Source organism: Aotus nancymaae, unplaced genomic scaffold (assembly GCF_030222135.1).
Source record: "Aotus nancymaae isolate 86718 unplaced genomic scaffold, 86718_ANA_hifiasm-v0.15.2.pri h1tg000012l, whole genome shotgun sequence".
Classification (NCBI taxonomy): Eukaryota; Metazoa; Chordata; class Mammalia; order Primates; family Aotidae; genus Aotus; species Aotus nancymaae.
In genome coordinates, this window is record NW_026988423.1 from 23,940,346 (window position 1) to 23,967,847 (window position 27,502).

A 27,502-nucleotide genomic window follows, 5' to 3' on the forward strand; every position below is an offset into this window, starting at 1 on the left:
CCGGGGAGAGGAATGTCCCCAGAGAGCTCTTCAAATTGGACTTTGAGTCGTCCCTGAGGAAAGGCCAGCTGGTCTACAGGAGGGGGCCTGTGGGAAACCTGGGGGCGCCATGTTGCGGTCTCCTGGCCCCTCTTCTCCCAGGAGGACGGTCCTGCAGTTCCTCTTCCCTGCCACTCGGCGCTGCGAGCAACCCTGGGGGAACCCGGGAGAAGGAGAGCCTTGTTCCATCCCACCCAGGCGAGGCCTGGGACCCTTACTGCTGCTGCCAGGGCTGATCTTGGAGCTCGGAGTAGAGAAGGGAGGAAAGAGGCCCGGCGCGGTGGCTCACGCCTGTAATCCCAGCACTTCGGGAGGCGGGCGGATCACGAGGTCAAGAGATTGGGACCATCCTGGCCAACATAGTGAAATCCCGTCTCTACTAAAAATACGAAAATTAGCCGGGCGTGGTGGGGCGCCTCTGTAATCTCAGCTACTCGGGAGGCTGAGGCAGGAGAATTACTTGAACCCAGGAGGCGGAGGTTGCCGTGAGCAAGACGGCACCATTGCACTCGGTCTCAATAAAAAAAAAAAAAGGAAGAAAGAAGAGGAAAGGCAAGAAGCCTGGGCGCGGTGGCTCATGCCTGTAATCCCAGCAGTTTGGAAGGCCAAGGCACGTGGATCACTTGAGGTCAGGAGTTCAAGACCAGCCTTATCAACATGGTGAAACCCCATCTCTACTAAAACTACAAAAATTAGCCGGGCATGGTGGCACATGCCTGTAACACCAGCTACTCAGGAGGCTGAGGCAAGAGAATGGTTTGAACCCAGGAGTCAGGAGTCAGAGGTTGCAGTGAGCCAAGATTGTGCCACCGCACTCCAGCCTGGGCAACAGAGCAAGACTCTGAGAAAAAAAAAAAAAAGGCAAGATGAGGGACCCACCTGCTGCCGTCTCCCCACATCTCAGCAGCAGGGCTTCAAGGTGAGGAAAGAGACCCTTAATCACCCGTAAGCATATAAGACCACCTCCCCCTTGACTTTCATATTGCATTTTAATAAGAGAAGTAAAGGCTGGTAGACCAGGCGCCACCTTTAATCGCCCTCCTGTAGATCGCAGGCATGGTATGGAGGAATCTTTCCGGAAGTCTGTTTTCACTTAAACAGGATCAACCCCCTACCTTAAGCCAGATACCCCACGCCTACTCCATGGACCAAGACCCTTTCACATGTACTTTCTACAGTTGTAAGCCTTTATTATTTTTATTTATTTATTTTTATTTTTGAGATGGTGTCTCGCTCCGACACCAGGGCGCAGTGGCGCCATCTCGGCTCACTGCAACCTCCGCCTCCCGGTTCAAATGATTCTTCCGCCTCAGCCTCCCGAGTAGCTGTGACTACAAGCATGCGCCACCACGCCCGGCTAATGTTTGTATTTTTTAGTAGAGACGGGGTTTCACCATGTTGATCAGGATGGTCTCGAACTCCTGACCTCGTGATCCCCTCGCCTCGGCCTCCCAAAGTGCTGGGATTACAGGCGTGAGCCACCGCGCCCGGCCGAGTTGTAAGCCTTTATAAGGGCAGGGATTTTCTTTGTTCGGGACTCAGCTATTTGGGGTGTTCAGACCTGCCCAGCTCCCGGCTGAATAAATCACCACTTCCTTCCCAGTTCGGTGTTCGAGAGGTTTGTGGCTGTTCCTGCTTTAAAGGGAATTTGAAAAGCAGAAAGGAAACAACCAGGTTTTGGCGCCACAGAAAAGCCCCACAGTAGTTCAGTCAGATGGTAGATGCACCCTCCCATGGCATCTTCCCTTCCCTGTCCTGCTGGAAGCTACTCCTTTGGCTTTGGTCTCTGGCACTTGTAAGCTTCATGAAGGCATTGGTTTCTGCGACAGTCCTGCTACTTAGCTGCTCTTGGACAAGTGCCCTGGCCAGCGACTGTTGCGGAGGCTGCAGTGATCTGATGAGGGAAGAAGCTACTCATACTCAACATGTATACAGTGCTCTGCAATTTAGACCTTTCGCTTAAGGGTCATTTTCATGACCAATGTTTATCTCGATTTTTACAGCAACAAAAAGAGGAAACCGAAGCACAAACAGTTGCATGACCTAAAGTGACATAGCCTCTGAATAACGGAACAACATTTTTAAAAACTGTGATAACAGGTTGGGCATGGTGGCTCACCCCTGTAATCCCAGCTCTTTGGGAAGCTGGGCTGGCGGATCACGAAGTCAGGAGACCAGCTTAGCCAGCATAGTGAAACCCCGTCTACTAAAAATACAACAATTAGCCGAGCTTGGTGGCTTGGGCCTGTAGTCCCAGCTACTTGGGAAGCTGAGGCCGAAAAATTGCTTGAACCTGGGAGGCGGAGGTTGCAGTGAGCCGAGATTGTGCCTCTGCACTCCAGCCTGGGCAACAGAGTGAGACTGCCGTCTTTAAAAAAAAAAAAAGTATATAGTAACAGCTGGCATAGTGGTGTGTACCTGTGGTCCCAGAACTCGGGAGGCTGAGGTAGGAGGATTGTTTGAACCCAGTAGTTCAAGGCCAGCCTGTGCAACATATGGAGACCTTCATCTCCAAAAATAAACAAATAAATAATTGTGGTAAAATGCACATAACAGGCCAGGCGCGGTGGGTCATGCCTGTAATCCCAGCACTTTAGGAGGCCGAGGTAGGTAGATTACAAGGTGAGGAGATCAAAACCATCCTGGCCAATGTGGTGAAACCCAGTCTCTATTTTATTTAAAAAAAAATTTTTTTTAAATGCACATAACAGAATTTTAACCAATTTAAATGTCAGAGTTCTGTGGTATTAAGCACATTCACAGTGTTGTGCAATTATCACCATTATGGAGTTCCAGAATTTTGTCATCACTCCAAGGAACTAAGATTTGAACCAAGTTTTATCTAATGAACTCCAAAACCTGTATAGTCTATGTGTAATAATTACAGCCAGATTAAGAGCTCAGTTGTGTGGTAGAGACAGGAAGTGTGACTGGGATTCAGAAAAGGGAGTGTCAGTGTGGACTGTGCTGGCTGGGAAAGTCTTTCCGGAAATGCGAAGACTTCAATGAAAGGTCAGGTTTAGATAGGGAGGAGTGAGAAATGATCTTTTGAGACAGGGGAAATGACACAAGCAAAAAGAGAGTGATGGGACACATATATGGACGAAAGGGGCACATATATGAACAACTACAGAATTTCCCTATCAGAGAGTGTCAGAGCAGTCATCGGCTAGAAGATGGAGTTGGTGGGGAGGCTAGGTGACTTGTCTTGAGATTATATTGCCATAGCAAGCCCACTTCTTTCTTTTTCTTTCTTTCTTTCTTTTTTTTTTTTTAAGACAGGGTCTCAGTCACCAGGCTTGAGTGCAGTGGTTCGATCTCGGCTCACTGTAACCTCTGCCTCCCGGGTTCAAGCGATTCTTCTGCCTCAGCCTCTGAGTGCTGGAATTACAGGCTCACCACCACACTCAGTTAATTTTTGTATTTTTAGTAGAGACAGGATTTCACCATGTTGGCCAGGCTGGTCTCAAACTCCTGGCCTCAAGTGATTGGCCCTCCTCAGCCTCCCAAAGTGCTGGGATTACAGGTGTGGGCCACCCTGCCGGGCCTAGTCCACTACTTTCATTTCCAGTATCCATTTACTTGGAGTGCATTGAGGATAGCTTTATTTATGTATTTATTTTTACACAGCGCCTGTCAGGTTTCACTGCTGCACACGGGGCAGTGCATGGTGAGCTGAGGCCCCTGGAAGCTCTGGGCACTGAATCTCATCCGTGGCCACCGGCAAAGCCAGGGGTGTTTTTCATCCGACGCCGGGCTCCCAATCACCAGAAGAATGCGGGCGGCCAACGCAGCCAGACCTACCTCAGTGGAGAGGAGGCTAGGTTTAGCTATACCACCACCCCTTGGCACCATTCTTGTGAGTTGCTAAGTAGAGATTCGGCATGGTAGAGAGTGCATGCACGTGGGAGCTTGGGCAGATTAGATGGGCTTAGGTTATAGGGAAACAGCTTAAGATAGAATGGGCAATGGGGAGCCACTGCAGGTTCTTGAGCAATGGAAAAACGATGTGACATTGGAATTTAGGTTTACTATGGTTTCTTGAATTCTTCTTGGCCTGAGAGCGCCCCCTGGTGCCGCTAGTTTGAATTGTTTTCTCATCTTACAGAGCAGGTGGGAGGATGGGAGACTGAAAAGCAGAAGCCTGACTCTTGGGTCCTATTTCACTTTATCCTGGGTAATGACAGACTTGCAACACAACTAGGGATAATAGGCGGGCAGAGAGGGTTTGAGGTCAAGAGAAAAGGGGCATCGTAGTTCCCTTCTCTGTCTCATAACTCTGTGCATATGTGTATTGTGATTTGGGATACAGCACACTGGTCAGGAACTAAGCCGGCGGATGGGGCTGGAGACAGGAAGATGACTAAAACATTTCTCACATGCTTGAGAAATATACAGTCTCCTCGTGAGGTTGACAGACAAATAAATAATTATAACATGGGGCTGGGAGTTGTGGCTCATGACTGTAATCCCAGCACTTTGGGAGGCTGAGGCAGGTGGATCACCTGAGGTCAGGAGTTAGAGACCAGCCTGGACAACATGGTGAAACTCGGTCTCTACTAAAAATACAAAAATTAGCTGGGCGTGGTGGCACATGCCTGTAATCCCAGCTACTTGGAAGGCTGAGGCAGGAGAATTGCTTGAAACCAGGAGATGGAGGTTGCAGTGAGCCCAGATCGTGCCATTGCACTCCAGTCTGGGTGACAGAGCAAGACTCTGTCTAAAAAATTAAATGTGTATATATATATATAACACTAAGAGCTGCATACCAGGGTGCAAATATGCATATAAAACAGTTACTTAACCCAGCCTGAGGTGATGAAAGGTTTCTTGGAAGAGTTGATGCCTAGCTGCATTTTAAGCAATGAATAGGAAGTAACCAGGTAAATGAGGGTGGGCTGTGCTGTCTGAAGTGTGATGGAGCTTGTTATGTGCAGGGGGCTGCTAGTAGTTGGTAAATATTCTTCAAGGGAAGGCTGAGGTTAGTGAAGGATGAGGCCAGATTACAAAGGATTTGTAAGCCACGGTCAATTATTCAGAGCAACAGGCTGTGTATAAATGGTGTTAAGCAGGGGAGCAACCACAAGTGACTTTAAATCCATTAGAGCTCATGCCCCAGAGGGACAGAACAAAAGGCCCCTCTTACTAAAGTTCCATTTCCCTTCCCAGATCCCTTCTCTCCCTTGGGTGATGAGGTTGAAAACAGCCAATCCCTTCTGGCGAGCCTGCCTCCCGCACCGAGAGTGTGGCCTTATTTTACCTCCAACAAACCAGTTCATTTCATCATAATAGTCCCACAGCAGAATGAGAGAGAAGCGTGGGGAGAGGGGCTCTTCTCTTTTTTTCTTTTCTTTTCTTTTTTTATTTACACACCTGACAGCAATAATTTAAGTGAGAGGGCTCTTCTCTCATGTCATCCACATGTGACTGAGATCCCTTGGCAGCCCCTTGGAGGTGGGATACAGCACTTCACTGAATCCACTAAAAACAATCCTTGAACCAAATCCACGCAGTGGAGTACTATGCAGCTGTTAAAAGAATGAGGACAGGCCGGGTGTGGTGGCTCACGCCTGTAATCCCAACACTTTGGGAGGCTGAGGGGGATGGATCACTTGCAGTCAGGAGTTCGAGACTAGCCTGGTCAACATGATGAAAGCCTCTCTTTACTAAAAATACATTAATTAGCTGGGCATAGTGGTGTGTGTCTGTGGTCCCAGCTACTTGGGAGGTTGAGCCATGAGAATCAGCTGAACCTGGCAGGCGGAGGTTCCAGTGAGCTGACATCAAGCCACTGCACTCCAGCCTGGGCAACAGAATCAACAGAGTGAGACTCTGTCTCAAAAAAAAAAGAATAAGGACAATCTCTATCCACTAATATGGACTATAATGAAATAAAACCCATTGAATAAAATAGGAATCCATGACTCCAAACTGATAATAAAAAGATATCCATAAACAAATAAATGAGAAGGGAAGGCTATTCTTTACCGTGTTTACGGAACATGATTTTAAATTAAAAAGATAGGTATGGCTGGGTGCAGTGGCTCATGACTGTAATCCCAGCACTTTGGGATTACACAAGGCAGGTGAATCACCTGAGGTCAAGAGTTCCAGATCAGCCTGACCAACATGAAGAAACCCCATCTTGACTAAAAATACAAAATAAGCCAGATGTGGTGGCACAAGCCCGTAATCTCAGCTACTTGGAAGGCTGAGGCAGGAGAATCGCTTGAACCCAGGAGGCAGAGGTTACGGTGAGCTGAGATTGCGCCACTGCACTCCAGCCTAGGCTACAACAGCAAAACTCTGTCTAAAAAAAAAAAAAAAAAGAGAGAGAGATAGGTATATGGCCAGGCAAGATGACTCACACCTGTAATCTCAGCACTGTGGACCGCCAAGGCGCGTGCTTGGCTTGACCCCAGGAGTTTGAGACTAGCCTGGATAACATGACGAAAGCCCATTTCTGCCAAAAACAGAACAAAAAAAATCCCAAAAATTAGCTGGGTGTGGGGGTGCATTCCTGTAATCCCAGCTACTCAGGAGGCTGAGGTGGGAGGATCCCTGGAGCCTGGGAAGTCAAGGCTGCAGTGAGACAAGATCATGTCACTGTACTCTAGCCTGGATGACAGAGCAAGACCTATCTCAAAAAACAAAAACAAAACCAAAAAAAGAACCAAATTAAAATAGCTACCTAAAGAGGGATAAAATGAGCAGCCTCCAACCCTCATGGTATTTGTGGAGCTATGGCAGGGTATAAATGAAGGCTCACATATCATACGTCTAAATATCTGAAATATTTGAAAGCTAACTAGCTGTTTGGTATGCTCTATCCTCCTACCTTGACAAATATACCTTCCAATGACAAAACTTAAAAATATGTAAAGCTGGCTGGGCTTTGTGGCTGATGCCTATAATCCCAGCACTTTGGGAGGCTGAAGTGGGTAGATCACTTGAAGTCAGGGGTTCAAGACCAGCCTGACCAACATGGTGAAATCCCATCTCTACTGAAAATACAAAAATTAGCTGGGTGTGCTGGTTCCTGCCTGTAATCCCAGCTACTCAGGGGGCTGAGGCAGGAGAATCACTTGAATCCAGGAGGCAGGGGTTGCAGTGAGCTGAGAGCCTGCCATTGCACTCCAGCCTGGGCGACAGACTCTGTCTCAAAAAGAAAAAAAAAAAGCAAGGCTATGGTTTTTTTATGATCCAAAGTCAACAAAACATCCAAATTATTGCATATATTATTGTCTGGGTGTGCTTATGATGAACTAGCAATATTTAGATGAGTAATAAAGTAACAATTCATATAAATTATTATATACTTATTCCATAAATTTTACTTGCCTTCACTTCAGCAAATTCCTTAATCATGTTGTTATAATAAAATATTTCTCATAATTCATGTTGTATTGCCAGTAATGCCAAATTAATTGGTCTTTCTTTTTTCTTTTTTTGAGACAGAGTCTCACTTTGTCGCCAGGTGCCAGGCTGGAGTGCAGTGGCACAATCTCGGCTCACTGCAACCTCCGCCTCCCGGGTTCAAGCAATTCTCCTGCCTCAGCCTCCCGAGTGGCTGGGACTACAGGTGCATGCCACCACACCCAGCTAATTTTTGTATTTTTAGTAGAGACGGGGTTTCACCATGTTGGCCAGGATGGTCTCAATCTCTTGACCTCGTGATCTGCCCGCCTTGGCCTCCCAAAGTGCTGGGATTACAGGCTTGAGCCACTGTGCCCAGCCAGTTAATTGGTCTTTCTTGAGACAATAGTTGTTCTGAGGTCTTTATTTTATTTATTTATTTTTATTTTTATTTTTCTTAGACACAGGATTTCACCATATTGGCCAGGCTGGTCTCAAACTCGTGACCTTGTGATCCACCCACCTCAGCCTCCCAAAGTGCTGGGATTACAGGTGTAAGCCACCGCGCCTGGACTTATTTCATTTTATTTTTGAGATGGAGTCTTGCTCTGTCACCCGGGCTGAAGTGCAGTGGCATGATCTCGGCTCACTGCAACCTCCACCTTCTGGGTTCAAGTGATTCTTCTACCTTAGCCTCCCAAGTAGCTGGAACTTATGTCCACATGAATACACATGAATGTTTATAGCAGACCTTATTCATAATTCCCAAACCTGAAAGCAACCAAGATGCCATTCAGTTGATGAGTGGATAAATTAGCTAGTACATCCAAACAATGGAATATTGTTTAGTGCTAAAAAGAAACGGGCTATCAAACCATGTAAAGGCATGGAGGAAACTTAAATCCATATTGCTAAGAGAAAGAAGTCAATCTGCTGGGCGCGGTGGCTCATGCCTATAATCCCAGCACTTTGGGAGGCCGAGGCGGGTGGATCACGAGGTCAAGATATGAGACCATCCTGGTCAACATGGTGAAACCCCGTCTCTACTAAAAATAGAAAAATTAGCTGGGCGTGGTGGCGCGCGCCTGTAGTCCCAGCTACTCGGGAGGCTGAGGCAGGAGAATTGCTTGAACCCAGGAGGCGGAGGTTGCGGTGAGCCGAGATCACACCATTGCACTCCAGCCTGGGTAACAAGAGCAAAACTCCGTCTCAAAAAAAAAAAAGTCAATCTGAAAAGGCTACATACTGCACGATTCCAACTATATGACTTTCTAGCACAGGTAAAATTGTGGAAACAGTAAAAAGATCAGTGGTTGCCAGGAGTCTGGGGGGAAGGAGGGATGAATAGGCATGGCACAGAGGATTTTTAGGGCAATGAAACTATTCTCTATAACACTGTGTGATGGATACGTCATTAAACATTTGTCAGAACCCATAGAATGTACACCACCAATAGTGAATCCCAATGAAAACTACGGACTTCAATTCATAATAATGTATCAATGTTGACTCATCATTTGTTTTTTTAAAAAACAACCAGTTTTTTGTTTACATTTTTACCAGTATTACTCATACCAAGTGACCATCACAAATACCCGTGGGTAGTGCACATGCAAGGGTAATTTGATTTTCCACTTGAGACCATAATTTACTCTTTGTGATTTCTTCTTTTTGAGACAGAGTCTCACTCTTGTTGTCCAGGCTGTAGTGCAATGACGCGATCTTGACTCACTGCAACCTCTGCCTCCTGGGTTCAAGCAATTCTCCTGCCTCAGCCTCCTGAGTAGCTGGGATTACAGGCGCTCGCCACCACGCCTGGCTAATTGTGAATCTTCTTAACTCTACTCATACTTCTAGTTTCTCCCTCACTCCCTTCTTTCCCTCCCCCTCTCTCCCTTCCCCACTTTCTCTCTCTCTCTTTTATCTCTTTCTCTCTCTCTCTTTTTCTTTCTTTCTTGACAGGGGCTCAACCCTGTTGCCCAGGCTGGAGTAAAGTGGTGCAAACACAGCTCACTGCAGCCTTGACTTCCCAGGCTCAGGTGATTCCCCCACCTCAGCCTCCCAAGTAGCTGGGACTACAGGCACATGCCACCACGCCTGGCTAATATTTTGTATTTTTAGTAGAGATGGGGTTTTGCCATGTTTCCCAGGTTGGTCTTGCACTCCTGGGCTCAAGCCATCTGCCCGCCTTGGCCTCCCAAAGTGATAGAATTCCAGGTGTGAGCCATAGTGCCCAGTCCTTCTAGTTTCTTGTCTAAATTAAATCAACTTGGTTTTTTGTCTTTGTTTTTGTTTTTTTGAGACAGAGTCTTGCTCTGTCACCAGGCTGGAGTGCAGTGGTTCGATCTCAGCTCATCACAACATTTGCCTCCCGGGTTCAGGCGATTCTCCTGCCTCAGCCTCCTGAATAGCTGGGATTACAGGTACACACCACCACGCCCAGCTAATTTTTGTATTTTTAGTAGAGATGGGGTTTCACCATGTTGGTCAGGCTGGTCTCAAACTCCTGACCTTATGATCCACCCACCTCAGCCTCCCAAAGTGCTGGGATTACAGGTATGAGCCACTGCGCCCAGCAAATCGACTTGTTTTAATAGCATTTAGTCAACATTCCCACCATGTATCCAAGAGTAGTTGTAAGGTCAAATGTGGTATGTTTCTTTCCAAGATGTTTCATCTTTGGGCACATTCAGAATATGGTATAGGATCTTTTAATTTTTCCAAAAAATGCCATTATCATCAGCACAATTAGGCTGCATCTTCTTTTTTTTTTTTTTTGAGATGGAGTTTTGTACTGGTTGGGCAGTGGCGTGATCTTGGCTCACTACAACCTCTGTCTCCCGGGTTCAAATGATTCTCCTGCCTTAGCCTCCCAAGTAGCTGGGATTACAGGCATGTGCTACCACACCCAGCTAATTTCGTATTTTTAGTAGAGATGGAGTTTCTCCATGTTGGTCTGGCGGGTCTTGAACACTCGACCTCAGGTGATGTGCTTGCCTCAGCTTCCCAAAGTGCTAGGATTACAGGCGTGAGCCACCTTGCCCGGCCTAGGCTGCATCTTCCAATAACAAGTTCAGCTATGTGTCATACAGGGGACATGTCACCAAAAAAATGCTTCTTGCGTTTTGGCCAAAATTCTGGCTTGTTCATCCGTATTATCTTTACTAAGCATGTCATTGCTGTTATCATAGACTTGTCCTTGACAATCCTTTAAATCAGTGATTCAAATTGTAAGTAGGTTTTTCCCTTAGTGCAAAACTAGGGAAAACTAGTTTTTCCTTAAGTCAAAACTAGAATAAAGCTAGTTAAATACACATGCTTGTTTTTTCTAGATTTACATATGCAAATTTAAAGAGAAATAGGAATTAATATTCAAAAATGTTCCTCAGCCACATTGCACATACTGCATTAATTTCTTTTTCTTTCTCTCTTCATTCTCTCTCTCTTTCTTTTTTTTTTTCAGGCTCTCACTCTGTTGCCCAGGCTGGAGTGCAGTGGCACAATCAGCTCATTGTAACCTCAAACTGTGTTCAAGTAATTCTCTCACCTCAGCCTCCCAAGTAGCTGGGACTACAGGCGCAGGTCATAACGCCAATACCCGGCTATTTTTTTGATTGTGGAGATGAGGTCTTGTTATGTTGCCTAGGCTGGTCTTGAACTCCTGGGCTCAAGCAATCCTCTCATCTAGGCCTAAAGTGTTGGGATTATAGGCGTAAGCCACCGTATCCAGCCCCCGCATTAATTTCTAAGTACTTCTGGAATCACAAGTTGGAACAGAAAGAAAAGCAAGAAGAATTTCACCAGTTAATTTATCCCTTTTCTTACATAAGTGCTTCGACTGCTCATATCCTCCCTGAACGACCCACAGATCTTCATGGCCTTTTGATACCATGTTTCCAGGATGTGGGTTATAAGACGTGCAGAACAGATCCAGCGTGGTGGCTCAGGTCTATAGTCCCAGCGCTTTGGGAGGCTGAGGTGGGCAGATCACTTGAGGCCAACATGGCAAAGCCCTGTTTCTACTAAAAATACAAAAGTTAGTGGGGTGTGGTGGTGCATGCCTGTAATCCCAGCTACTGGGGAGGCTGAGGCACAAGAAGCACTTGAACCTGGGACGTGAAGGTTGCAGTAAGCTGAGATTGCACCACTGCATTCCAGTCTGGCTGATGGAGTGAGACTCTATCTCAAAAAAAAAAAAAATGCAGAAGAGCTGAAGTGCTTCTTTGGGTTCAGAACCATGTTGTTTGCAGAGCTGATGTTTGGGGCTATAGGCTTTTCCGTACCGGTAATGAGCACTGGATCCGGACTGATAGAGGACCCCAGGTGTTCCTTTATGGAGACATTTTTTGGCTGTGTTTGTGATGCGTGGGGTCCTCTGAAGCTTGGGGTGGCACTGGCAGGGAACAGGGTGGAGGGTTCAAGGATGAAAGCAAACCTTCTGTGACTGTACCTTTTTATAAAGTTTTGACTTTGGGAAGCTGTAAATGATTTGCATAATTAAAAAACAAAATAAAAAACAGCAACAATAACCTAAAACCATGGCAATAATATAGATTTTACTGAATGTTTGATGAGGAGATGATGGGGAGGGCCATAATACACACAAAGCACAAAACAAAACCCCTGAATTAGACATTCTTTTCTGTTTTTTTCCAATCTCTTAATCCTCAACCCTTCATAGCCTCTAAAAATCCCTTCTATTGTCCCAGCTGGAATCTTTCGCTGAGCAAAACAAAAACCCTGAGGTTAGCACAACAGCAGTTGGTTACTGCCGCCAGAGGCTTTACACTACATCTTCCATTAGAAAATACTGCAAAGATAGGGCTTCTAGGTGTTCAGCTCTCTCAATATCTGGCTTATTTTCTTCTCAATTCCTGGGACTAACATTGTTAAACAATTCAAACTTCCTCCCCAAAGCCAGTTGGAGTCTTTGTCACTGCCCAAAGCAGGATTACCAGCTGGGTTTCCTGGGAGTCAAGGCTTGTGGCTCATTAAAGATGGCTTTGGATTAGTGAGTCTCAGATCACTCAAAGGGGAGGTCTTGGTCTTAAACGAATGGAAATACTCTCTTAGAGGAGCCTGCCAACTCTGAGAAGGCCTTTATATGCTTCTTGGTGTGAAAAACTGGCCAGTTAATGGCACACAGTGCAGGCACAGCACGTTTGTCAAGTTTTGATTTTGGACACATTGAGTAGGAAGCACCAGTGGGATATCCAGGAACTGTCAGGCCCAGGAAGCAGTTGAAGGCTGAACTTTGCAGGAGAGGTTCAGGCTGAAAACACAAATTTAGAAATCATTGTGTATACAGGAGAGGAGGCTATGATGGAAACAGAAAGAATATAGGAAAGAGTAATGCCTCTGAGGCCCAGCGAGGAGGAAGTGGCCAGTGGCGTCAAGTGCTGCAGGAAGATTGATTAATAGCAACCTAGTGTTCACTGGACAGGTAGGATCCCTGAAGAGGAGATGGTACAGGTGATGGGATCAAGTATCTTGAAAGGGAGGTGGGCACATTCTCCAAGATTTGACATTGCTGGGAGGATGCAGGTGGGGAAATAAAAACATCAGCAACACATCACAACACAGCAAACCATAACCTGGGCAGGGCCTGAGAGCAGCCAGGGAGAAAGCACAGGAAGAAGCCAGAGGAGTTTTAGCTTCTGCACTCCTTCCTCTGCACTATAGTGTAGCTCCTACTGCTACCCCAAGGCCTCAGCAAAGGTTTGCTGCACACTGCAGCTTCTTAACAGTGATGCTTTGGGAAATGAAGGACTCCGAGGTGGTGTTCAGAGCAGGGTGAAGGGGGATGAACACTTTCAGGAGCCCAGAGTAGAGATGGAGAATTCAACCCAAGTAGGAAATTCAGCAAAGGTGACCAGTGGAAAGATAAGTCTGCTAAGGAGTCTGCTAAGTATCCTTGGAGTTAGCAGACAACATCAGAATTCCCAATATATTTGAGATGGGGTGTGTGTGTGTATGTAGTGTGCACACATACACACTCCACACACACACTCACATACACACATATGTATATATTTTTTTCTTTTTTCTTTTTTTTTTGAGACGAAGTTTCGCTTTTGTTGCCCAGGCTGGAGTGCAATGGTGTGATCTCCGCCCGCCACAGCCTCTGCCTCCTGGGTTCAAGCGATTCTCCTGCCTCAGTCTCCTGAGTAGCTGGGATTACAGGCACACACCATCATGCCCGGCTAATTTTTGTATTTTTAGTAGAGACGGGGTTTCTCCATATTGGTCAGGCTGGTCTCGAACTCCTGACTTCAGGTTATCTCCCGACCTCACGTGATCCACCCGCCTAGGCCTCCCAAAGTGCTGGGCTCAAATATATTTTGACTATTGTTTGAGTATTAAAGGACGGCCTTCTGAGGACCCTGGAGCTGCCCAGGCGTACACATCGAACTAGATTGTTCAATTAAATAATAAGGCCCAGGATAGGAAGCTGAGCTGTTCCTAAATCTGTAGTCTCCTTTTCTCAATGACAATGGAGTAATCATCTGAGATGTTGAAAAACTTGGTGAGGAAAGTTTAGAGTAGCAGTTTGGAATCCCCTGTAGTAATCTGCTTTCCCTTGTGAACCGCAGGCACTGCCTTTTTTTTTTTTTTTTTTTTGAGATGGAGTTTCGCTCTTGTTACCCAGGCTGGAGTGCAGTGGCGCAATCTCGGCTCACCGCAACCTCCGCCTCCTGGGTTCAGGCAATTCTCCTGCCTCAGCCTCCTGAGTAGTTGGGATTACAGGCACGAGCCACCGTGCCCAGCTAATTTTTTGTATTTTTAGTAGAGACGGGGTTTCACCGTGTTGACCAGGATGGTCTCTATCTCTTGACCTCGTGATCCACCCGCCTCGGCCTCCCAAAGTGCTAGGATTACAGGCGTGAGCCACCGCGCCCGGCCTAGCAGGCACTGTCTTAAACTTATTTTTTGTATCCTCAATGCACTGTAGGAGCTTAATAAATGATATAATAGATTAATAAATAGATGAGGACGAGGAGAAGTATCTGAGCAGGCTGCGAAGGGGGTGCTAATCCAAAGACCAGCCCAGAAGCAGTGACCTCTGGCCCAAGTCTCTCAAAAAAGCTCGCGTTCAGACGCCAGGAGAAAGAACAGTTCCTAAACTGAGAGTCCAAGGCGCTACTCTTTTAGAGGGCGGGGCTAGGAGGGCGTATTCCGACGCTACCCGTCAACAAACCAATCCCCGCCTCAAGGGGGAGGGGATTTAATCTGTCGCCTCTCCTTTCCTTTGGGAAGTAAATATGTTCGGGCGCTATTCAAACGGACCAATGAGTGCTCGACGTTGTTGCGGTTGGCCCTCACCGATTGGCTGGAGTTTGTCGTTCCTCCCTTCTCGTCACGCCTCTGGCTCCACCCCCTTGCACACAAGATGGCGGCGCCCAGCGGAGTAGAGGCCGCGCTTGGGGTTTGCTGAAGCTGGCTGTCTCTCCCACTCCCCTTTTGGGTGCAAAGCGCCGCTAGCGGGAGGACGGGGGCCGGGGGGGACAGGGGCACCTGCGTAGCTGGACCGCGAGCCTGCGCCCAGCCAGCGTCGACCCCACCCGGCCCCGGCCCGACCCGAACCGATCTTATTCCATCCGTTCCCGGTCTCCTCCCGGTCTGACCCATTGCCCGGCGGTGGTTCGCCACACCAAGCATCCAGAGCTGAGGTCGCTCCTACAGCCTGGGCTCGCCTTCGCTTTAGAGATGTTTGGCCTTTTCCCTCCCAAACAGCTCGTCTTCAAAACCTGGACTCTTGGACTGGCGCCTGGCCGCCTTGCCCTCTACCAAGACTCCACTTCCCTCTTACTCACTTCTTCCTCGGATTCTTGGTACCCCCTGGGTCGGAGACTGCTAATTTTCCTTCCAAACTAATTCCAGACCTCCTAAAATATTCACAACCTTGACAGCCCCCCAACCGAGAAGCCAGACTTTCTTTTGGACTAACCTCCATAGCCCTATCATGGAGGCAGTGTACCTGGTAGTGAATGGGGTGGGCCTGGTGCTGGACGTGCTGACCTTGGTGTTGGACCTCAACTTCCTGCTGGTGTCCTCCCTCCTGGCTTCCCTGGCCTGGCTCCTCGCCTTCATCTACAACCTGCCGCACACGGTACTGACGAGTCTTCTGCACTTGGGCCGCGGAGTCCTGCTTTCATTGCTGGCCTTGATTGAAGCCTTGGTCCGGTTCACATGTGGGGGCTTGCAGGCCTTGTGTACCCTGCTCTATAGCTGCTGCTCTGGCCTGGAGAGCCTAAAGCTCCTTGGGCACCTGGCCTCTCACGGAGCACTGCGGAGCCGGGAGATACTGCACCGGGGCGTCCTCAATGTGGTCTCCAGTGGCCATGCTTTGCTGCGCCAGGCCTGTGACATCTGTGCCATTGCAATGAGCCTGGTGGCTTATGTGATCAACAGCCTGGTCAACATCTGCCTCATCGGCACTCAGAACCTCTTTTCCCTGGTGCTGGCCCTGTGGGATGCAGTAACAGGGCCTCTGTGGAGGATGACAGATGTAGTGGCTGCCTTCCTAGCCCACATTTCCAGCAGTGCTGTGGCCATGGCCATCCTCCTTTGGACCCCCTGCCAGCTAGCCCTGGAGCTTCTGGCCTCAGCTGCCCGCCTCCTGGCCAGCTTCGTGCTTGTCAACCTCACTGGCCTGGTGTTGCTAGCTTGTGTGTTGGCAGTGACAGTGACTGTGTTGCACCCGGACTTCACCCTGAGGCTGGCTACCCAGGCACTCGGCCAGCTCCATGCCCGGCCATCCTACCACCGTCTTCGAGAGGATGTCATGCGGCTCTCTCGCCTAGCACTGGGCTCGGAGGCCTGGCGCCGAGTTTGGAGCCGCAGCCTTCAGCTGGCGAGCTGGCCAAACCGGGGAGGGGCACCTGGAGCTCCCCAGGGTGACCCTATGAGGGTGTTGTCAGTTAGGACCCGGAGACAGGATGCTATTCCTGAAGCGGGGCGCAGATCAGAGGCAGAAGAGGAGGAGGTCAGGACCATCAGAATGACACCTGCCAGGGGCCGAGAGAGGCTCAACGAGAAGGAGCCTCCAGGTGGGCAAGACCCATGGAAATTGCTGAAGGAGCAAGAGGAGCGGAAGAAGTGTGTCATCTGCCAGGACCAGAGCAAGACGGTGTTGCTCCTGCCCTGCCGGCATCTGTGCCTGTGCCAGGCCTGCACTGAAATCCTGATGCGCCACCCCGTCTACCACCGCAACTGCCCGCTCTGCCGCCGTGGAATCCTGCAGACCCTCAATGTCTACCTCTGAAGACTCCTTCCCTGCCTGCCCATTCCTCCACGCTCCACGCTCCACGCAGGCACTCACGCTAGGACAGCATTAACACCTCATCTCCGGGTCCTGGTCTGAATCTCCTCCTACCCCTGTGGCTGTCCTGCCAAGCCTCCAAGCCATATATCCAGGACATCGAGATGGAAGACTATGATCTGGGTGGGGGCAGGGTAGCATAGCTTCTCTTTACCCAGTGGGTCCCTTCGATGCTGAGGGTGGTGAGTATGTCACTATGCAAGGGCCCTGAGACTGTTTGCTGTGGGCTTCTCCAGCCTGCCCTGGGCCCACCCAGATGCCTCTGGGGTTAACCCTGTCTGCTTCTGTTTTTTCTGTTGGGGATTTGTAGGTCCTTTTCCTGCCTCCTTCACACGTCCTCTCCAGCTTTTGCAGCCACAATACATCAGTGTCATTTGGGTGTTTTAACAACTCAGGGGCCTTGGGATGATCTTGAACCTTTGTGTTCAGCCAGAGCCCCTGTGCCCTGATAGGCTTTGAGCATAGTATCTCTCAGGTGCCCTCAGAGCCACCTCTGGCTGTCATCATCTGATGAGGCTCCCTCCCAACCTGATCCAAAAGCTGGACTCAGGAGTTTACCCCTGGGGTTGGGGGGTGCATCTGCACTTGGCTTTGGGGCCACGTGCCCTCCGGCACCCCAGCTCACTGGGAGTCTCAAGAGGGATAACCAGATTTCTCATTCCCTTTCACTCCCACGTTACACAGAAAAATGGCATTCCTCTCTGTCTCTCCCTGGCCTTGGAGAGGGCAGACTGTGCACATTTCACTAGGGTCCAAACACAGAAGGGACCAGGGCCCAGGGACTTGCAGCTTCCTGAGGGGTCTCTGGCCCAGTTTCCAATGAATAAAGTTCTCTTGACAGCTCTGATAGTCTCTGTGCATCCCTGCAAAGGAGCAGTTGGTCAAGGCAACAGACTCTTCATCAGGGTCCTTCTGGCCTGCCAGTCAGAAGTGTGGTCTGTGGGGGTGCCTGGGCTTTAGAGGGGGTACAGGCCGTGAGCTAAGGTAGTATGGGAAGACTGTGTCATAGGGAGAGTGCGTGCCAGGCTTGGCTCTGTGAGCTCTCATCCCTTCTGATTTGTCCCGTGCACACGTGGCTTTCGAAAAGCCTTCTGTGTTTTTTCCATTTTTGCCAAATTAAACCCTTGTAGAGAAGAATGTGAACTATCTCAACCCTTGAGTCAACCTTACCAGCTTTTCCTCTGGGCCAGTCTTCCTGGGAGGGAGCATGGGGTTCCTGCTGCCTGGAGTCCAGGCTATCCTCGGATCTCAGGAGGAGCTGGTGCTTGTCTCTGTGTGTCTTGGCATGGGGTCTGGTGCAGGACTGGGCTGGTGTGTGGCTGCGGTACCTCCTGGTGGAGGCTGCCTGAGGCCTGTCTCTAGCTCACATTTGGGGCTCAGCCCCCATTGGCCTTGTCTGCCCTCACATGATCAGGGGAAGAGTAGGGGCATTCCCCATAATTGTTTGTTCCATCTGGGAGCACAGTGCCTGGGACTGCCTTCAGGAAGGGGATGCTGGTAGCTCATGAAGAAACTCTGAGGATTGCTTATAGCCAAAAGAAGCGGGAAAAAGAAAAAAAAAGAAAGAAAGAAACTCTGAGGAGAGGCCCCCCTCTTTGGTTTGAGGCTGTGCAGATGGGGCTGGCCAGTCCTGGTTTGTTAGTCATTGGGTTGGAGGTGGGCCCTGGGCGGGGAGCCTTGAGGGGCTTTGTGGCTAGCCTCAGACACAGTGGCTCGGCCCACCCAGGCTATGCCCAGTGCAGTCGGGAGGGCTCCTCATCTCCCCCTCAGAACTTGGAGGCCCGGGGAGGGCTTGGCACTTGCTCTTTCCTTCCCTCAATCTGGGACAGGGAGCTGAGCAAGGGGAGGCCCGGCTCCTTCCAGTCTCTGTTTAATGTGGGGATAAACATTTTATGATACAAGATAAACTTCCTGAGTTGGGAGTAAAGGACCCCCCTTTTCCTCCACCCGCATCTGGAATTCCTTTGGCCGACCTCAATACCCCTCTTCCCCCTCACCACCCATAGTCAGGAGCCCAAGCTACCCAGGGTCCCTGTGGCATTCTGGGGTCAGGGCACCCCCTTGTGGTCATCTCAGAAACTACTTATCTCTAGATGCCAGGGGCGCCACTCTGTTTACAAAGCGGTAGCTTTCCAGTCATCTGGGGACCAGGCAAGCAGCCAGAGCAGCCATGGATGAAAGGTCCTCAGCTCTTTTTTGTTGGATCAGGGCAGGGGTATGTGTGGTGCAGGCAATCCTTACGTGGTTCGCTTGGCATCTTTGAATTAGAAAAAGGTGCCCCTTTTTCAGGGTGGCTGGAGTCCCACCCCAGGAAGGCATCTCGCTGTTAGACATTCCTGTTCATAGCCCAGGTGGCGGTTCTGTGGAGCAGCCTCTCATTCCCCTGGGCCGGCTTCCTGTATATCTGCCCTGTAGAATCCTCCCTTCTGCCTGAGCACCCCCTCCACCCATGATCCCGGAAACAGGGAACCCCCACCACTAAAGAAGAAAGGCTGGAGCTGGTAGGAGGTTCTTAGATTTATTGAGTGATCTTCGAGAAAAGGGCCGGCCCCAGGAGCAGGAGGGATGGGGAGGATCCAGAGAAGCAGAGGACCAGGAAGAAAACATCCCAGCGTGGGCTCCTGGACCGGAGCAACTGGGGGACCCACACTTGCCAGCACAGCACACTCCTCTGGTCTTGGACAGAAATCCAGCCACTGCCCCATGCTGCCAGACCTCATCTCAGCCACTGTCCCTGTTCCTTGCCAGCAGCAGGACGGAGAGGTCCCTACCCCACCTCCCTAGTCATTCACAATATTCCAGGGGGGCCAGCCCTCCTGGATGACCTGGTTGTCAGCGTCACGCCCTCCTCCTAAGAGTGAGACCGTCAGCTTACTTTGCAGTGGGCACTAAGCGAAGACCGGGGAGTTGTGCCAGTCAGAGTACACCAGAAATCCGGAGAAGGTGCTATCTGTCTTGATGCTGGCATAGATGCCAATGTAGTCACCCACGCCCACCTGCACCCACACTTGGTCCTCGGGCTCCAGCCTCACCATGGCGCCCCCTGAGAGCGAGGCTGGCTTGGGCCATCCCCCAAAAAACTGGAAGAAAGAGGCGATAGATTCGCCATTCTTCATCAGGTCAAACTGCAGGCTGGCCCGGTAGACGGTGGCATGGACGGCGAAGTAGTAGACCCCAGGCACCTGGCAGGTGAACTTGCCGGTGACGGCGTCGTAATGTCCCTGCTCGTTCACCAGCACACGGTCGAAGGGCAGGGGCGCGTCAGACGGCGGAGGCACCCGGCTCTCCGAGCGCTTGGCGCTGAAGGCGGAGCGCGGAGGCACCGAGCACTCCCCGGCAGGCCCGGTGGGCCCCGCGGGTCCCGCCTCTCCTCGTGGCCCGGGCTCCCCTCGCGGCCCCGGCAGTCCTACAGGGTAAGAGGGGCGTCAGGGTAAGCGCAGAGGCCAGGTCAGCCCGCAGCGGGGCGCCGACTCTTAAGGTCACCGTCCCCCTCCCCGCCCCGGCCTGACCTTCACCCAGCGCCTCCTCCCGCACAGGTTCCTTTCCCACCCCTTCCTGCAGGTGGAGGGCAGAACTGGGGGGCTGGCCAAGGGGGCCCCCGCAGCCTGGGCCTCCCCTCCCCCGCGCAGGGCTGCAAAGCGCAGAGAGTGGCGCCCCCTGGCGGGAGCCCCAGACACCGGGAGCGGGAGTCGCAGCCGCGCCTGCTCGGACGTCGCCACCAAGAGTCGCGGCGGTGCCTTCTTACCCGGCCTCCCGCCCTCGCCTTTCTCGCCCGGAGCCCCGGGTGCGCCGTCGCGGCCGTCGCGGCCATCGCGGCCAGGCAAGCCCTGGCTGCCATGGTGGCCCGGCGTGCCTGGAAGGCCGGGGTGCCCCGGGCACAGGCTGGGGATCTTGTTGTCGTCCAGCGGGGGCGAGCCGGCCGCCAGGCCCAGGAGCAGCAGGACGAGGAGCGGCCTCATGGCGCTGGCACCGGGAGCCCGGACGCCGGGGTCCTCTGGCAGTCTGTGGGCCAGGCAGGACTGGAGTCGGGACCCAGAATCCTGGGACCTGCCTCGCTCCCCACCCCGGCGCGGCCCAGTTGGTCCCCACCCCACTGCCGTGCCCCTGAGGCTGAGTGCCCGCGGGCCCGAGCACCCGGTGAGCCAGGCAGGCGAGAGCGGGTAGGAGCGGCCAGCTTTCCCTCCCACCGCCGGCCCGCGCCAGCCTTTCCCACTGTCTCCTCCCCAGCCCCTTTCCCCTCCTCCGCCAGACTCACCCCCCTCCTGGCTCCCCAATGGCCTCCTTCGGGGGCGCTACCTACTCCGGACCCTCCAGTTGGCAGTGCCCCTGCCCCCGCGCTTCTCCCCTGCCAGGCGCCCCCTTCCCCGAGGTCACCCCTGTCCTGGTTCTCTTCCTGCCGGCTCTGCTCTCCTCCTCCCAGACTCCAAGAGGAAACCAGTTGTTCAGGGGCCAGTAGCTCCCGGACCGGGAAATAGCTGGGAAATAACTCGTGGTGTCGCCCGGCGGCCGGCCAAAGTTTGGGGGGAGAAAGGAGGGGGAGAGAGACTTGAGTCGGGCACAGAGAGGCAGAACCTCTAGAGACAGACACATAGGGCACCTCTGGTTCCCAGGGGCCAGAAGAGAGGCTGGACAGTGATAGAGACCAAAGATCAGACCCCATTCCAGAGAGAAATAAGCAGAGATGAGGGTGGAGAGTTCTAGAGGCAAACGTCCAGGTGGATTCCCAGGGCCTAGGACAGGGCCTGCCACATGAGTAGATGCTTGGTACATTTTTATTGGTCAGAAGGCAGGCAACAGAGACGCTGAAAAAGCAGATGGAAAGGGGGAGAGGCAGAGATGGGAAGTCAGGGTCAGAGGCCTGGATAGGAAGCAGTCTCGACTGTCCGGTGGCACAGTGTGGGGCCAGTCAGCAGCCTGGGTACAGGAAGGGGACAGGAAGGAGCAGGGAAGGTGGGAGAGTCCCACGACCCCCAGCCGAGGGACTCCTCCGCCCCCTCCCTGGGAGCCCCAGAGAAGATGGGTAGAGACCCTGCTGGTGCCCCTTCCTTTGTTCCCCTGCCTGCCAACCCTGACTGGCAAAGGAGGATGGGCAGTAAGAGGGCAGGGGCCAGCTTCAGGGTCATGGCTGGGCACAAGCTTCCAGGCCAGCTGCCTCTGGCAGCCTGTTGCAGTTGAAGGGCCAGGGGGTGCCCAGTAGTGCTAGGCCAGACTGGCACTGGTGCTCTGCTTCCTGGCAGACAGAGCGGCAAGGGGGCAGAACACTGCCTAGTGGGGTGCAGCGGGGCACAAGCAGCCCACACAGGAGCCTCCGGAAATTCTGGTAGCAGGGCAGGCTTGTCAGGCTCTGTGGAGGGAGGGTAGCCTTCAGGCACCTGCTCCCAGGTTCTGTCCCCTCCTGGCCCACCCTCTTTCCCTCTGCCCAGAGACCTTGTAACCGCTGAGGACCTCTACCACCTCCTCCTGGGTGGCCATGCCCACCCAGATGTTAGGGAAGGCCGTGGTGTTGTAGCTCAGACCGAGGCACATCTCCACCTGGACAGGCTCACAGGCCAGCTCTGTAGGGGTGGAGGAGGGCCACTGTGGGAACTGCTCACTGGCTGTGTGGCCTGCGGCAAGTCACCGAATCACTTGGTCCTGTGTGTATGTGGCTCCGATGGAGGATAACAAGGAGAGAGGGTGTACACACTGAGGATCCCTGCCATCCCTGAGATCCTGCTCCAGCGTCACTCTCCAGCCCAGGGCATCACACAGGGACCTCTTTGATCTCAGGGAACATGGGGCACCCGCATTTACAGGGACCACTTGGGCATTGGAAAGAAAGTCCCCTGCTCTGTGTAAGAGCATACCTTCATCTTTAGGGTGGGCTGTGGAAAGGGGCTCTGGGTGACAGAAGGGACTGGTTCTTGAAGCCCCAACCACTGATTCCCAGATTCCCATTTCCCTTGGGGTGACACTCAGGGCCGTTGCCACCACCAGCCACCAGTGGCTTCCAGGACTCTGAGAAGTGGCCCCAGAGTCAGGATGGTGAGGCCAGCTGGCCCTGCCCCCTCAGGGAGGATGGGATGGGACGCCACACAGTACGCAGCAGGGTTCTGTGAGGTGGACACCCAGCCTGCTCACCCCTGCAGGCCCTGCTCGGGGTCCCCAGGGGCAGGTTTCTTACCTGGGGGTGGGAACAAAGGGCTGCTGCAGTTGTCATCGCTGCCATCGGCGCAGTCTCTCCACATGTCACACATCCACTGCACACCCTTACACCCTCCAGCCTGGCAGGAGAGCTCACTGGGTCCACAGCGGTCTGCAGGCACAAGGGGCATGGCAGTGCCCGGGGACACACCTATTCCCCAGTATCCACAGAGTGTCCTGATCAGGGTCCAGAGCCTTTCTCTGTCCCCCTGGAGGTGCCTCTACTGCCCACACCCACTTGCCCAGGGGCACCTACTCTCTGTGGTATTGAAGGCCAGGTAGGTGGCTGAGAAGCCTCCACTGCTGATGCCATGATCTGTCCTAAAGAGCACAGCCAGCTCATGGTGCGAAGACACGAGGAGGGGGGGTGGCTCTGCTCCACAGAACCTGCCCAAAGCAGATAGCAGTTCTGGGCACCAGCCCTGGCTAACTGAGGGGCATTGCAGCCTCCCACAGGTCTGGCTCTGAGCTGGGAGGTCTGGATGGTACCAAAGGTAACAAGAGACACTGGGTTAGGGTCTGGTGAGGAAGACACATATTCAGCAGGCAAAGCATGAAACAAACTGCTTGAACTTGAGCCACTTCAAGATGGAGAAAAAAATGAGTGAAGTGGCCTGGCATTGTGGCTCAAGCCTGTAATCCCAGCATTTTGGGAGGCCAAGGCGGGAGGATCACTTGAGCCCAGGAGTTCAAAACCAGCCTGGGTGATATAGTGAGACCCAGTATTTTTTTTTTTTTTTGAGACCCTATCTTTACAAAAAAAGTTTACAAATAAATTATCTGAGCATAGTGGCATGTGCCTGTGGTCCCAGCTACTTAGGAGGCCGAGGTGGAAGGCGCACTTGAACCTGGGAGTCGAGGCTGCAGTGAGCCATGGTGGCGCTACACTGCAATCCCGCCTGGGTGACAGAGCGAGACCCTGCCTCAAAAAAAGAATCAACGAGGGTTTGTAGGGGAGGTGGAAGTGGCCCCTTCTGGTGGGGAGGAACTGGGGAAGGGAGGTTTGGGGAAGGACCTCCTGGGGACAGGGAGAGTGTGGGGTGAAGGTTTTGAGGTGAGAGCTGTTTTTAGAGTGATGGTGAAGAGACCCCCGGCCTGGAGTAGCAGAAGAAAATGCAGCTGGGGAATGTGCTGGGCCGACGTGGAGGGAGCTGGGGGTGGCAGACAGTGAGGATGGAGTTATCTGTGGCTCTTCCCCGGCTCCCCTACCTGCCGAGGAGGCCGAAGGCCCCTGAGCTGCTGGTCTCATACACCTCCACGTAGTCAAACTTGCACTCGTCCTGGGCCTCCAGGCTGAAGTTGTGGAACTGTAGTTCTATGCCGTGTCCGGCAGGCACCGAGATATGCCAGGTGCAGAGCTGGGGGAGGGCACAGGTGGAGTGATTCACGGCCCCTTCTCCTGTCTCATCCTGGGCACCTAGGCTGAACTCCAGAAGGGGCTTCTTCCCCTACTGCAGGCTGGGGGGTGTGGTGGCGCTTTCATCATTGGTGGCTCTTAATGGAGGAAGGGCCTTTAACTTACCTGGTTTCAGAGATGAGTCAACCCAGCATGGGAACATCTGGGTACACAGCAGGCACTGAATAATATTCCCCTATCCCCTGTCTGCTTGATCTCTGACCTTCCCAACTACAAGATAGTGTCTACCACGCTGTTTCCATCACAGTAACTCAGGCGCTTAGGTGTGTTAGTGTGTGCCCCTCCCTCTCTGCGTGGAGCACTGTGCTTACCTGCTGGTGAGGGTACTGCTGTAGGTAGCTGGGAGTGGAGAAAGTGCCCTGGAGCCCAGTCAGATTCCCCCCACACCCTGTAGAGAGGCGGAAGGGCTCATGAGTTTGCTAGATCTGTGCCTCCATCCAGTAGCGCTGGCAGTGATCACAGAGCCAGTTTTGGCCAAGCCCTTGGGAAACAAGTTCTGGGCCAAAGAATGACCAAGCAGGAAATGCTGGCGGAGGCCCTGGTTTGAGGCTGGCCCAGAGCTGGGGGCCCCAGCTTGAACCCAGATCAGATCCCTAAAGAGAGGACCCCACCATGCCTGCCCCGTACCCGAGAACTTGGCACTGCAATTGGTTTCATCACTGCCGTCGGCGCAATTGGCAAAACCATCACACACTGAGTCAGGCAGCAGGCAGATGAGCTGGTCACAGTGGAACTCATCATGGGCACAGCTCCCTGGGTGTGGGCATCAGGAGTCAGGGATGCCCAGAGTCTCCACCCCTTTGACAGGGCTGGGAGTGGGTGGAGGGGAAGAAAGTGGACACTCAACAGGCAGCTGGGGCCATGGTGGGAACACACTCACCATGCCCTGGGGCCACAGCCTGGTACCAGGCATGGAAACCAAATCCTTCCACACTGCTGTCAGAGACGAAGGCCACCAGGAGGTGGCTGGCATTGGTGTTGAGCGTGGGGGGAGGCACCCTCCCACAAACCCTGCAAGAAGCCAGGTTGGGTGTGATGGGGGCTCTGAGAGCAGGGCCAGCCAGAGAGGAGCTCATCTGAGCCTTGCCGCCCTATTTTCTCAACCCCCAAACTGGTGACCATGCAGTCAAAAAGGCTCCTCTGATGTCCCAGGGAGCTCTGACCTTCCTGGCACCTGCACATTTATTCTTGTAGCATTTACTCATGGGAAGATAGGCAGGAGCTCCATGTTACAGACTAGGAAACAGATCAGAGAGAGGAAGTGATCTTCCTCATGGCAAACAGCAAGGTAGTGGCAGAGCTGGGCCCAGAGGTCTAGTCTGTCAGTTTCTTCCTGGGTCAGCCCTTCCCGCTGTCACTCCCCAATTCGGCCCTTTAGATAGTGGTTCAGGACAGGGTGGGAGGTCCCGGGGACAAAGGGACATACCTGAGGAGGGGGCCTTCAGGCTCAGGGGAGATTTCCAAGCGATCAAAAAGGCAAGAGGCCACACTTTCTATGCTGAGGGCTTCGATCTTAAGCTGGATTGCATGATCTGTGGCCACCTGGATATGCCACACGCAGTGGGCGTTGGGGGGGTAAGGGTCTGGGTAGTTAGGGCTGCTGAAGAAGCCCCTTGGGCCAGAGAGGAGGCCTCCACAGGCTGCAAAGATGGAGGTTAGAGTTCAGAGGTGGAAAGGAGAGAGGTCCTTTTCTCTCCAAGGTGCCTCTTCCTCACCCTCCCCTCGCCCCCACTCCATCGTCTTGGGCCCTTCTCCCAGCAGATCTGCCCTGAGTACTCACTGGACTGTGAGGAGGGGCTCACGCCTGCCTCCTGCTGCCCCTTAGGGGTCCCAGCTGCCTGGGAGTTGGTGATGGTGGGGATGGTGGTGGTAAGGCCTCTGGCAGGCAGTGGGCTATGGGAGGTCCCGGATGGGGGTGCAGCCTGAAGCTCTAAAGGTGGGAAGATGTAGGGCGGTGTTCAGAGGAGCTGGATCCCAGGAGGTTGGGAGAGCAGCTCATGGGGTTGTATTCGAAAGCGCTCCTTTCAAGCAGACGCTGGGTACTTACGGGCCAGGATGATGGCCACCAGCAGCCCCAATAGCAGGAGCAGCAGGCTAGCGAGCAGGAGCACGCAGAGCCAGGAGAAGCGGCAATCTGGCTGCAGCCCTCGAGGGCGCCGACCTGCGGGCCGGCAGGTGGGATTTTGAGGGCCCCTTCTGTTAGGCATTCCTCATGCTGTCCTTGGCTCCTGGGCCTCTCTGTCCTCCCCCAGATCACCCCCTGGGATGGTTACCGTGCCAGGGAGCTGGGACGCTGTAGCTGGCATCCTCTGGGAAGGCTGGGGGAGGGCAGGGTGGCCCAGACTCAGGCTCGAAGGCAGGATTGCAGAACTCGGTCTGGAAGGGAGAGACTTGAGGGCTGAGGGCAGCGGTGAGCACTGGGGTGCTGGGTCTTGGGAGCGCGATTCTATGTGGCCCTTACCTTGCTCGACTCTGTTGCTTCCACGCAGAGGATGACATCTGAGTAGTCCTTCATGGCCCGAGGCTCTGCATGGCTTTCTAGAGTTCCTGTGATAGCCCAAGACCCCCAAGGGCCCACTCTCTGACCACAAACCCCCAATCAAAGGGGCAGCTTCTACTACCAGAGGGAAAAGGCTGCCAAGCTAGACCAGCTCTTGGGCTGTCCTTGGTAGAGTGGTTCGGCCTACGGGCTACTCTGTCTCTGTGTAGGGGAAGGGACGGCAGCCAGAAGAAATTCACAAAGGCATGAAATGGTCCCTTAATCCAACTCAGCTGAGGGTGCTGAGGTCAAGTCCCTGGCACAGGGTGGCAGCTCTTAAAGGCACAGGCAATGGCTGAGAACACCCAGTAGAGGAAACTAGGTGCCCTGTGCGGGGATGTGATGAGGGGAGCTCTCCATCCCCATCACCCAAGACACTGAGTGAGCACGTTGTGTGTGGGGGTGCTGGGAGGGGAGAGAAGTGGCAGGCAGAGGGAGCCTTGAGTGGTTTGAGAAAGAAAGAAGCAGGGTGGAGGGGGTGGACAAACCAGCTGCCCACCTTTCCTCCCCACCAGGGTGACAGGGCATTGGCCAGGCTGGGTCTTTGGAAGCCCTGGTAGATCACTGGTGTGATCAGGACAAGGAGAGGACACGGTGTGAGCCAGGGGAGTGGCAGCTCATTCCTGCGACCCCTAAGCCCACAGCT

At 52.6% G+C, this 27,502-nt stretch overlaps 3 protein-coding genes and 1 non-coding gene across 6 annotated transcripts; 1 reads left to right on the forward strand and 3 right to left on the reverse strand.

Annotated features, from left to right (window-relative positions):
* Positions 1-3,660: 3,660 nt before the first annotated feature.
* On the reverse strand, positions 3,661-3,790 carry LOC135274703 (small nucleolar RNA ACA64). The gene has a single exon (XR_010342480.1). It is a non-coding gene; the product is annotated as a small nucleolar RNA ACA64 (small nucleolar RNA).
* A 10,988-nt stretch (positions 3,791-14,778) lies between these two features.
* Positions 14,779-17,564, forward strand: RNF26 (ring finger protein 26). Its single transcript, XM_012470302.2, has one exon. It carries the CDS (start codon positions 15,359-15,361, stop codon positions 16,658-16,660), a length of 1,302 nt encoding a protein of 433 aa, XP_012325725.2. The 5' UTR covers positions 14,779-15,358; the 3' UTR covers positions 16,661-17,564.
* Positions 17,565-19,221: 1,657 nt separating this feature from the next.
* Positions 19,222-21,153, reverse strand: C1QTNF5 (C1q and TNF related 5). The gene is made up of 3 exons (XM_021671200.2): positions 21,092-21,153; positions 20,463-20,719; positions 19,222-20,123 (listed from the first exon to the last, which is right to left on the reverse strand). The coding sequence occupies exons 2-3, from the start codon at positions 20,674-20,676 to the stop codon at positions 19,606-19,608; spliced, it is 732 nt and encodes a 243-aa protein (XP_021526875.1). The 5' UTR covers positions 20,677-20,719; positions 21,092-21,153; the 3' UTR covers positions 19,222-19,605.
* Positions 21,154-21,833: 680 nt separating this feature from the next.
* MFRP (membrane frizzled-related protein) lies at positions 21,834-27,006 on the reverse strand. Of its 3 annotated transcripts, none has more exons than XM_012470300.2 (13): positions 26,779-27,006; positions 26,591-26,693; positions 26,365-26,478; positions 26,098-26,247; positions 25,744-25,957; positions 25,198-25,328; positions 24,945-25,070; positions 24,629-24,705; positions 24,110-24,258; positions 23,157-23,287; positions 22,881-23,012; positions 22,145-22,272; positions 21,834-22,061 (listed from the first exon to the last, which is right to left on the reverse strand). In XM_012470300.2, the coding sequence occupies exons 1-13, from the start codon at positions 26,830-26,832 to the stop codon at positions 21,837-21,839; spliced, it is 1,734 nt and encodes a 577-aa protein (XP_012325723.1). In that variant the 5' UTR covers positions 26,833-27,006; the 3' UTR covers positions 21,834-21,836. The 3 variants fall into 3 exon arrangements, with proteins under 3 accessions (XP_012325723.1, XP_021526873.1, XP_021526874.1); XM_021671198.2 differs by having other exon boundaries at positions 22,881-23,051; XM_021671199.2 differs by lacking the exon at positions 26,365-26,478 and having other exon boundaries at positions 22,881-23,051.
* Between the last annotated feature and the right edge of the window lie 496 nt (positions 27,007-27,502).

Excerpts from the sequence above, each read along its gene's own strand:
- MFRP (XM_021671198.2), bottom strand. The coding sequence starts at position 26,832 with ATGAAGGACTACTCAGATGTCATCCTCTGCGTGGAAGCAACAGAGTCG. Across the intron at positions 26,248-26,364 it reads GGTGGCCATCATCCTGGCCC|AGCTTCAGGCTGCACCCCCA; the intron begins GTAAGTACCCAG and ends TCCCACCTTTAG. Across the intron at positions 22,273-22,880 it reads CCCTTTGTTCCCACCCCCAG|AGCTGGCCTGTGAGCCTGTC; the intron begins GTAAGAAACCTG and ends CCACCCCTACAG.
- C1QTNF5 (XM_021671200.2), bottom strand. The coding sequence starts at position 20,676 with ATGAGGCCGCTCCTCGTCCTGCTGCTCCTGGGCCTGGCGGCCGGCTCG. Across the intron at positions 20,124-20,462 it reads AGGCGAGGGCGGGAGGCCGG|GACTGCCGGGGCCGCGAGGG; the intron begins GTAAGAAGGCAC and ends CTTACCCTGTAG.
- RNF26 (XM_012470302.2), top strand. The coding sequence starts at position 15,359 with ATGGAGGCAGTGTACCTGGTAGTGAATGGGGTGGGCCTGGTGCTGGAC.